At 31.6% G+C, this 11,878-nt stretch overlaps 1 protein-coding gene across 1 annotated transcript; it reads left to right on the forward strand.

Moving 5' to 3' along the window:
• Nucleotides 1–3,641: 3,641 nt before the first annotated feature.
• TRIADDRAFT_22095 (uncharacterized protein) lies at nt 3,642–11,291 on the forward strand (the record flags this gene model as incomplete). The annotated part of the gene is made up of 36 exons (XM_002110313.1): nt 3,642–3,693; nt 3,847–3,954; nt 4,238–4,297; nt 4,411–4,531; nt 4,688–4,794; nt 4,887–4,925; nt 5,046–5,148; nt 5,264–5,305; nt 5,415–5,542; nt 5,629–5,750; nt 5,837–5,902; nt 6,007–6,104; nt 6,207–6,351; nt 6,447–6,515; nt 6,595–6,684; nt 6,769–6,825; nt 6,915–7,141; nt 7,264–7,349; nt 7,439–7,497; nt 7,609–7,679; nt 7,781–7,889; nt 7,976–8,044; nt 8,117–8,191; nt 8,286–8,363; nt 8,475–8,552; nt 8,729–8,817; nt 8,901–8,954; nt 9,059–9,166; nt 9,259–9,313; nt 9,396–9,493; nt 9,614–9,680; nt 10,168–10,315; nt 10,425–10,520; nt 10,623–10,658; nt 10,746–10,869; nt 11,000–11,291. Coding segments are annotated over 36 exons (3,426 nt in total), but the record flags the coding sequence as incomplete, so codon positions are not given.
• Between the last annotated feature and the right edge of the window lie 587 nt (nt 11,292–11,878).

An 11,878-nucleotide genomic window follows, 5' to 3' on the forward strand; every position in this document is an offset into this window, starting at 1 on the left:
TGTTGGCTATTAATTCTTTACTGCTTACAAACTGACATTGTACAACTATCAGCAGACAATGCAAGCACTTGTATTATAAGTATGATATAGTATAACTTTTAGATCAATTTTATCGTCTGTGGCTCAGATGGTATATTATGCCTTAGGAAACCCGAAATAACGCTTTTTTCTCTCATAAATATCAAAATAGATTCAATAGATAGAATTTTTGTTTTATTATGAATGTGGGTGCTCTACAACTTGGTTGTTTCAATATAACAATACTATCATTTCTTTATAGTTATTAAACTAATCAGTAATAGATACTACGAAATGGGTATCTATCTTTGGGTTTATTGTTAGTTTACTGAAATGAAAAGATTTAATATTAGCAAAGTGGAAGAGATGAGGGATAATCGGGAGATAGAGATGTTTTTGTGCAAGATAGGCTGTTTTTTGGAAATGAGATAATTGTTGGTTTCTTTCTCGCTGATAATTTTTCATATTCAAAAATTGAAGAAAATGACAGCATATAAAATGGAGATCCAGATTTCTATCAATTTTTTCTTTTATCCACGTACAGGTTAAACGGTTATCTTACAGCAGTAAATGACAGTGATACTGTAGAAAGATAGACGGTTATCTTACAGTACTAAAGGACAGTGTGATACTGTAGAAAGATAGACAATAAGACAAATTGGGTGTTTTGATCTCGTAATGAGAGCATAAGATCTGCCTTTGCGATTTCTCGTAATGTAAAGTAATGAGTCATGTTGCTAAGCTTTATATTCTTGTTAATCCTTTAAAAAGAACCTTTGTCAATAGTACAGCAGTATTCGTACGAATAATTTAACGTTTATAAATGTCCTGGTGATACAACGAGAAAGAATTGTTTTTTATTCTTAATTGTCAGACGAACTAATTACTAATGTGAAATGTAAATATAGTATTTAGAGTCTAATGTTATCTAGGAGTGGAGATAGAATCATTACATAAATAGCGCAGTCTTTTAAAAATTACTGAATTCTAGATGCACAAAAGTTTTGTCCTCTGTTCTAAACAGTATATATACAATGACCCTAGTCAATATATTTACCCGCACGTATCTCTATCGACTATTCTGTAGCATACTGTTGTTACTTTTATCATCAAATTTGTTGTAGTTAGTGATTATTCTCGAATTTGAGCTATTTATAAGTATCAAAATCGATATTGTGTCTTCGATCTTGACAATTTATCACTTATACAAGTATATATATAACTCTTTATCTAGCTTATTTTAATAAAAAGGATTAGAAAGAATAAGGTTGTAATAATAAGCCTTTAATATAAATAATTTTATTATTTATCGTTAAAATTTTATATTGATTTATTTACCAGTGAAACATCAAGACTAGATCAAGAAGTTTATGTTGAACTCTGGTCCAAAGGTATAATATGGGATAAATCGTTGGGATCTGTGTGGTTGCCGTTAGCTGATGTAAGACGTTCAAATGAAGATAGTACAGGGGATTGGTTTAATGTTATCCGAGAAGAAGACAAACCATTAATGAATGGAACTCATGATAGCTTATACAGTATTCTAATTGATGCACGCTTCGAATTGCCATCTGGTTTGTACAATAATTCTACTTGAATTGTCAATCATGCAATAAATGATTGATTCTCCTATAGATAAATAATTATAGGAATTGCTAAAATTATTCGTATACATATCAACAATCTAAACGATACTATTTGCAAATTCAGATTTAAGTAACAATGAAGCCAAAGAGCTTGAGAGAAAATTACAAAATTTATATAGCGTTTTTAAAGACGAAGTAAGTACAGTGATATAAAATTGTAATTCCATCCTTAAGCATATGCTTTTACTTAAATAGATGCAAATAAAAATCTAACGGCATGCATTAACCAAATTTATTCTCCTTTCAATAGATGGAATATTTAAGTCAGCAATCTAGAAGGCCGAGCATTCAGCGTAAGTATATTATAAGCACTTTAACTTAAAATTATAATAATTATTTTGGCCTTTCATAAATTTAACATGGTACTTTGTGTACCATATACGTGTGTCTTGTTTACCTAAAACAATTAATAAGGACATTTTAATATTACAGCCGACATTAAGTTTTACGATAATAGTACATCACCATCGACACCGACCAATGGTCCCAACGATGATGATTTAGATAACGAACTACACGAGAATGGCCAAGATGGAAGTAGAAATGATTCAAGTAAGATCAACATGTATTCCTTACGAAAGTGACAAGTTATAGGAGTATCTAAAGATGTAACATTATTCTTCTACGATGAGCTAAAGACACTAACCAATGCTTATGTTTTATAATGGACGTAGTTACTAGTAGAGATCCAATTAGTAGCGAAGGAAATTTGAGCCGTAGAGAAAGCACTGGGATATCAGATACGGAGAATAATGTAGAAAACTCGACTGAACCTAACCCACCCTTGGTTAATGGTGTTAATGGTGTTAATGGTAGTAATACACAACCTAAAATAGGTAATAAAAATCATTAACTTAATTTCATTTCAGCTACGACATCTGACAGTGGTTCTACATATGTAATATATTAATGCTATTACGTTAAATATCTCTCAATATTAACATTCAAACTATAGAAATCACTCAAAGCGATAATCATAAAATTACTCAAGATACAAAGTCTAAAAAGGCTGCCGAATTATGGGCGTCTGCGTTCAATAAAATTAAGCCACAGAAAAATGCATCGGTATAAAGATATTGTTAAAATGCCTACTCTAGTATTTCATGCTTATTTCATTATTGAGCTAAGTTTCATGACTTACTCCTTGCAGCGTTCCAATAACCGACCCAGATCTTTCGAATTTAATTGGTCGACTGTTTTAGCGGACGCAACAAAAGTAGTGCCGTAAGTTTCCTTTCTGTAATGTTATTGATACTAAATATTTTACTATACTACTTGATTAACCTTGTATGTTATTACAGTAAGCCAATCTTTGCGATATATTATTGCAAATAAAGTACATCCAAATATTACTGTTTACTTCAATATAACATGCTTTTAATGTCCGCATGAATTTCTTAAACTACTAAAGATTAAGCTGGAATAAAATCAAAAATACTGTACAAAATATTGTAACTAAAAAAATACCAATTAATGCAATATACTGCACTGTTGTAGTAGTGATAATACAGTAAAATTATAGTCCTAACGCGATCTATTTTTGCCTACTTACAATTCCGCACAAATGCTTTTGCTGATTGATTAATATCTTTAAATTGCAATTGCTGGTTCTTGTTTATAATATCCAACTACATATAGAGACAATCGGGACATGTTCATCAAGGATGTCAGCATTGCATTACCATTAATTGTAAGCATTCCACTCTTTTTATGTCGTGTTATACTAGAAAATTATGAAACCATACTTAACATCAATTCTAATTATGACTGTTTTAAATTAGAATCGAACTCATCGAACAGTAGGGACTGTACCTCATCAGCCGTCGATCAATAATAGTGACTTGGTAAGGATAATAATCTATTCACAGCTCTAAGCTACTGTTTCATGAAAGTGAAGTTGCACTTTTTCATCAGATTTTTATTAATTCGAATACGTAATGAAAGGCGCATTAAACAATTATTAATTGCCTTATATAGAAATTGCGAGTCTATAAGAAAACCTTACAAGCGTTATTATATCCGATATCCAGTGAGTCAAGATTTTGAGCTAAAACTATATTCCACCACAGTCCTATTGTAGCATTACAAGATTTCTATAGCATTTTTACACATTACTGTGTAAATGCAAACTATTAGCCTTGACATATTTGATTACCACTGATACCAACCTTTAATACTGCAGATTCTAGCCCTCATAATTTTGAAAAATGGAGTGCTAGTGGACCAACTTACTGTTGTGAATGCACAGGTTTATTATGGGGTATTAGAAAGCAAGGCATGAAATGTAAAGGTAATTATTTCACTCTTAATAGTGCTACTTAGTCGTGATGCGGTTATGTGTTTTAATTTTTTGTACCTATTCTGCATAGATTATAAATATAGTACATGGTCCAGTAATAGAATTTACGTAATGTAATCACATTAATTGCAGTGCATTAGCATTAGATTCCACCAGAAGTATTGCATGCGTCTTTTAATAGTTAATGTGGCACTGTATTGAGTGATGATCCTAGCCATTGAACAAAAATTTTGATATTATATTGTAAATGAATTGCCTTCGGAATTTGAATTAGCGTGCGGTGTGAAATGTCATGAAAAATGCATGAACTTATTAAATGATGATTGTCTACAACGTAAGTTACATTGAACAATGTTTATCCAAGAAGTATTTGAAATTGTCTATTAATTGAAGCAGTCTGGTGTTGAAATACTATGCTAATCTAATACGTTCATTACAACGGAATAGGAGCTGCAAGCAAATCCAATAAGCGTGGTTCTCGCGACAGGTCGCAACAAGTCAGACAAGATATGGCTAAACGAATGGATGATCAGGAATCATCAAATGCAGAGCTTTTTCAACTAGTCAGGTAATTTTTTATCCAAAACTATAGTCATGTAAGATCATTATTGAATATTGAGATTATATGCAATGGGTCTTGTCAGTGGATATTAAACTTCGTTTTATGAATAAGTACCTTCATGTCTTACAATTGACGGAAACTGATATATTTGATCATTTCTAGAGATGTCTTCAACATTGAAAACAGGTTACATGTCGGCTACTTGAAACATGTACGACAGAGCATCTTAGATGGGACATCAAAGTGGTCGGCTAAAATCAAGACAAAAGGTAAAATAGAAATTTGACATATTGCACAATGGTTTATATCTACATAAAATATTCAGATTAAGGATAATATTCCTCTTTTACCAACATTGCAGTGGTGTGTGCACAAGGTCTTATCGCCAAAGATAGAACAGGTACAATACTAACTACGTTTCATTGTCAAATGTTATCTTCTTGGATAGTTCTAATTATGGTTCTAACAATAAGTTCTAGCTAATAAATGTTCATAATAATGCCAACTATTTTTCTATTAGGTTTAAGCGATCCATATGTTACCGTTCAAGTTGGTAAAACAAAGAAACGTACTGAAACTGTGCAACAAAATTTAAATCCCGAATGGAATGAAGAATTTGTTTTGTAAGTAGTATTTCTCTATGCTATTTTAAAAATATAATTAAGTATTCGCATCACAGTCAACTTTGTCGTAAATGATATTGAATAATCAGGCTATTTGATGAATTTCGTTCCATAGTGATTGTAATAATGCCTCCGATCGAATAAAAGTTCGCGTGTGGTTAGTATTTTTAACTACAAAATAAATACCTTTAGCTTACTACAACACTGGAGCATATGATGCAGTTATGTATTGTCGTGGTCTAAGTTCTCATTGATCTTTCACTTAGGGATGAAGATGATGATTTCAAATCCCGTATTAAATCAACATTTAGTCGCGAAGCTGATGATTTTCTAGGTCAAGCTATCATTGATGTTCGTACATTGAATGGCCAAATGGATGTTTGGTATAATTTAGGTAACTGCGCATTGATACTTTGCAATATGTTAAAGCTACATATACTTAAGACTCCATAGTTAAATTGAATATTTTCTTATTAACAGAGAAAAGAACAGAAAAATCGCTTGTATCTGGCTCCATACGTCTTATTATCAGTATTGATAAAGCACACGATAACGAGGAAAGCGTAGCACCTTATCACCAGCAATACACTTGTTTACATGAGGTAAAATCAATCCTCACCGTTGTTGCCTATCATAGATTGAGATTTCACTCGTAATTACGTACTAATCAGTCATACGCAATTTTTAGAATCTGTTTTACTATTTATGTGAGAAAAATAATGGAAAAGTACCAATTCCAACTGTATCATCGACCGTAAGTATACGTCGTATTTTACTAATCAACTGACGAAAGTATCATAGGTTACCAATTAATGGTTATTTGACCCTTATATATCGTTACGATATATTAACATTTAGGAAGATTCGTGGAAAGTCTATTTCCCTAAGGAGGGCCAAGAAATCTTGAGGGAATTTGCAATGAGTTTTGGAATCGAAGAAATCTATCAAGCAATGACGTAAGTCGTAGATTTTATATTATGTTTTACGCTGGAAATAGCGTTTATTTCGCGTTAAAATTTCTGATCCTTACGTATTCAATTTGCTTCCTAAAAATGAAGGCACTTTTCATGCCTTACCACGCGCTTAACAAGTCCTGGAGTACCAGCAGTCATGAGCTCTCTTTTAGCTAACATTAACGCCTATTATGCCCATACTACAGACTCTCACAATGCTAGCGATAGATTTGCTGCAGCAAACTTTGGTGTAAGACCTTTATATTGAATTTACTACAAATTCTTTCATAATTTATTCCTGTCCTCTTATCCAATCATAATTTTCGCTTGATTTATTTTCATTAGAAAGACAAATTTGTCAAAATTTTGGATCAGTTACACAATGTATTACGAATCGATATGTGCTCCTACAGGGTAAGATGGATCTATATATTTGAGATACTTATTCTACAGAAATGTTTTGATTAACTTAATTATTACTGAATTATTTCAGACAAGTTTTCCGTCCTCTTCTCCTGAAAAATTAGCTGATCTAAAAGCTACGGTGGATTTATTGACGAGCATTACATTTTTTAGGATGAAAGTAAGGATAATCGATTGTTTAATTAACAGCAATATCGAAGTACCGAATTCATTAATAAAAATTAAATTGATTTATGTTATTTAGGTATTAAATATTACAAGTCCACCTCGTGCATCACAAGTTGTTACTGAATGTGTCAAAGTATGTTCGAAATAATGGCTGTATCTATTAATTTATCTGGAATAATAATTTTAACAGCATAGATAACAATTTTTCCGCTTTCAAACCAGGCTTGCCTTAAAAGTACCTACCAATACATCTACCAAAATTGTACAGATTTATATGATAATGCTACCAATGATAATGAAGAGCCAGATACCAACAATATATCCAGTAATAGCGCTAATACTGTTAATGGGAATAACGTGAAACATTTCGATTTTTGGAGGAAATTAATTGGTGTTATCGTTTCCGTATTGGAAGAGGACAAAAATTGTTATACTAGTGTTTTAAGCCAGTAAGAGACTTAGAGATCTAGCGAATAGCTTTTAAATCCGATAGCAATTTACAGTAATAGGATGTTCTTAACTATACCTGCCTATTTCTAACTCTTCCAATATCTGTAATAAATTATTTTAGATTTCCTTCTGAATTGAACGTAGGCCATTTAAGTGCGGAGCATATTTGGGCTTACTTAGCACAAGATATGCAAGGATTCTTATTCGGTTTGTATTTTATCAAATCGCATTATAAATAATAGCGAAATTGTTAGTACGTTAAAAATTGATGAACGTGATTATCTATTATATTACAGAACATGCTCAAGGCGATGTCATAGAAAATAATAACGAATTTATTAAACTTCAGTTCAAGGTCAGAAATTATTAATTATGACCTGTTATATGTCAATTTTTTTATACTTTTTCCTAAAATTGATCATTCATTTAGTTTGAATGTTTATACCTTTACTATGTCGATTAAAAGGTGAAATGGTTATATGATAATTACTGCAAAGACATTCCAACATTTAAGTTAATTATTCCTCACTATCCATCGTAAGTAGCGACTGGGAATACAATATTTCGCCTTGAAGATTTCTTTATTGATTATCTGATCATGTAATAATAAAATGCGTTTAATTATTTGCATCGTTAAGATGGTTTGAAGCCTACGTCATGCAGTGGCTACATGAGAATGAAGAAGCCTCAACGGAATTTATGTACGGTGCTTTCAATCGTGATGAAAATAATGAAGACAATGAGGAAGTATGTCACTAAATAGCTCTAATTTTATAGCACTTACTGTACAAAAAGCAATTTTGAGCTAATGTGCACCTGATTTCTTTTCACAGTTTCAACCAATATCGGAGAGATCTCCATTTTCTAGTTCTGTCGTAGACATATTTTGCTCCTTAACGCAGGTATGCATTGTTTTTAACATTTATTTGACATGCATTAAAACCTATTTATGCATATTACTTTCGACCTTTTAGAGCTATGAAATAATAAAGAAAATGGAGTGTCCTGATCCGGCCCTCCTGGGAAAGTACATGGAAAGATTTTGCCGGGTCTGTACTTATTTACTGTAATACAGTAATTAAGCCCATGTAATAGTATATATTTATCGACATCTGCTTTAGAATTCATATTCTTCTCCTTTAGACAATCACGTCGGTGTTACTAGGATATGCCGCTTGTATTTCAAGAGACTTTAAGAAATATTGTTCCTCAGAGAGAACGGTGAGCAAAACGGACATACGCGTAATTATATAAAAGATATTTTAAGTCTATCAAGATACGAATGCTGTCGGAAAAATATTCCGTTGATATAGAGTATTCTTATATACTTAGGCTTGTACCCTAATGAATAACATCCATCAAGCAACTGTACAATTAGAAAAATTATTTCTTGCAATGGGTGGTGATTCGGTAAAGTGCAGAAATTAGCATTTTAATCTAAATTATATGTACTGTTTGTATAACTGTTGACTAGGAAATCAACAGAATTCACTGCTTGTATGGATAGCAAATATTTTATCATTATATTAATTTTTTGGAAATTGTAAATCAATTTAATTCAAAATGTGTTATATCTACTATTTTAGCTTGGCTCAGAACCAAAGAAAATTTTAAATGAACTACAAGGCAGACTTAAAGAAACAATAACACAAATCAGTTCTATCTTTGCCGATAGGTAACTAAATATTAACATACGTAAATATAAGTAGATATCTTGGTACTGATTTTGCTGTAAATGTTAATCAACCGTGAATGCAGCCATGAACCAACAGTACATCAAGCTTTACTGAAGCTAAGCGCAATCCTCAGCACGTAAGCCTTTAATAATTACTATATCAATTTATAAAAATAACGCGAACATTTCTTAGGCCTCTTTGCATTAACAACTTTTATGTTATTCATTGCTTAATATACAGAGTAAAAGGAGCTGCAAATGTTCCCGCTAATGCGGCAACGGTTGGCAAACAATCACAAGAAGATTCCTACCATGTTATGGGACCACTACTAGAATTCTTAGATAGCCAGTAAATAATTTCAGACTTTTGATTTATTAAAGTTTTGGTTACTCAGTCTCATGAATTAATTTATCTGACGCTTGACTTTTTAATTTAAATAGTTTAAATTCGTATCACCACAAATGTGATAAAAATATTTTGAAAAGGATTTTAAAGGTTTGTCATTTAGTAGTATAGGATGGTAATTGACTCAATCAATCGTAAAATAACCGTCCTCATCTTGATATATATCATTTAGGAATTATGGAGGCTTGTATTATCAAAAATGGAAAGGGTCGTAGTTCTCCCTCCGTTATCTGATGTTAAAGTAAGTAGTATCGTCCTAAAATACATTCTGTAAACCTAAAATAATCTAAATCTTACATATTACATATTTATGTTGCCTACCGTTCTTTTTACTGGCTTTTAAGATTATATTCTTGCATAATTTTATTGAATAATATAGGAAATTGCAAGGGAAGGCAGCAAAAATTTAAGTCCAAAGCAATGTTTCATTTTAGAAATTGGCCTTAAAAATATCTTGGTAAGGACATTATAATTTTTTGGTCGATATTTTATAATTTAAAAGCTTTAGAATACTACAGTCTACTACTGTATGTTGCAAATTGAATACTTTATTATGCTACTATCACTCAGTCATCATTAACTAAGACAACATTCCAAGATATCCTTACTGTTTTTACTCTCTATTTTTGTATCATTTATCTTTGTTTATCTGCAAGTACTAAAATCCGAGTAAAAAGCAACGTATCAGTTGTAACGCTGGTGCAACATTAAATCACGGGTGTTCAATGTCATAACTTTAGCAATATGTGTGTTACTTATAACAAATCAAGTTCTTAAGCCTTTGTAGTCAAATTTCATCTAAAACTGCGAGATTTAGGATATCAAATGACATGTATAATACTTACTTATCTTGATTCCTTGCTGCCCTATGATAGCAAACGTTCTAGTAATGAACTGTAATTCTTCAAAGTAATCACTAATCAGAACTTAATTGCGCTGTACAGCAATATTTCCATGCTGGTGGCAACGGATTAAAGAAAGGTTATCTTGAAAAGAGTGTTGAATGGCAGTCTCTTCGCTATGCCCTCTCTCTTTACACACAAACAACAGATACGTTAATTAAAACTTTTGTTGAAAGCCAGACAGCTCAAGGTAAGAATACTATTAACTTTTTGTATACATTTAACACTTTGCATAGAAAATTTAATTTAAATACATAACACCATTGAAACCAAAATTGCAATATCGCATTAATTTTTAGATCGATATGGACTTGATGATTGTGTTGGCGAACTGAATTTACAAGTAGAATTATTTACTCATCCCGGCACCGGAGAACATAAAGTTACTGTTAAAGGTTTGTTTTTATGCATACTTTTTATTGCTACGCTAAAATCTAGATTACTGTCTTAATTACTAACTTAGTTACTGACAAAATTCGTTTCCTGATAATTTTTAGTTGTGGAAGCTACTGGACTTTTATGGCAATCTACTAGTAAGTTTACTGTTATAGCATCGGTATTATAGAAAGAGAGAATAACAGATAGTTGTATATGTGCTCTTATCATGTACTTTCTTTCAGACATGTTTAGACCATTTGTCGAGATCAATGTTATTGGGCCACATTTGCACGATAGAAAACGCCGACAGTCAACTAGATCAAAAAGTAACAACTGGGACCCAAAGTTTAATGAGATATTTTATTTGTAAGTGCTTAAAAACAATTCGTAATCGGAATATTCCTTATTTCATAATTAAATTGCCTTAGTAAATACATTTTACATAAGTGAATAGGATTTTATACCCTAACATTGAAATTTATTTCTTCATCCACAGTATTCTCAGTAATGAAGATGATCCTTATAGTTTCGAATTGCATATTTGTGTTCGAGATTACTGTTTTACCCGACAAAACCAACTTGTTGGGATGTGTGTTATTCAATTACGTGAAATTGCCGACGTTGGCTCCCGCTCTTGCTGGTGGCCATTAAGTCGAGCTGTTTATATGGACGAAACAGGGCGTACTGTTCTTCGTATACTATCACAAAGAATGCATGATGAAGTTGCCAGGGAGTTTGTTACCTTAAAATCGGAATGTCGCCCTGGCAATAACTTGGCTAGAAATTAAAATATAATAATCACTGTCTACTTATTAATAGTATGTTATTAACGCAACTATTTTACTTTAATGAAATATATATTCTTTGTATGTAGACAATTCTTGATTTGCATGTATACGGTATAGTGAATGACTGTATATGATGATATTCAGATAGTATGTTAATACATTTTAGTATCAGAAAGCGTAAAGCAAAAAGCACTGACATCTACTTATAAAATGTCAATCCGTTTTCTATCAAGATTACAGATATTAAGCGACCTTATTCTTATCTATAATTTATATTCTATTTGTTATATTATATCACTCTACCTTTTACAATATTGTCGAACAGACATATTTGATATGATTGCTTGAGGCAATTTGAAATATTACCACCAATGTAGGTTAAATGTACTCTAAATTATTATAATCCATTCGCCATCATCACTCGAAGCTGTGTATCAATTCCTAATATCAATCGCTGTTGGCAAAAATTTTTGTATCATATTTGTAATAATCTAACTGATAGTAAAAATACCTAATTAATATGCAGCATTTCCACTATTAATGATAGAGTAATTTTCATCAGCAGCAAAACTTGATCAATAAAGCAT

Source organism: Trichoplax adhaerens, genomic scaffold, assembly GCF_000150275.1.
Source record: "Trichoplax adhaerens TRIADscaffold_3 genomic scaffold, whole genome shotgun sequence".
Classification (NCBI taxonomy): Eukaryota; Metazoa; Placozoa; class Uniplacotomia; order Trichoplacea; family Trichoplacidae; genus Trichoplax; species Trichoplax adhaerens.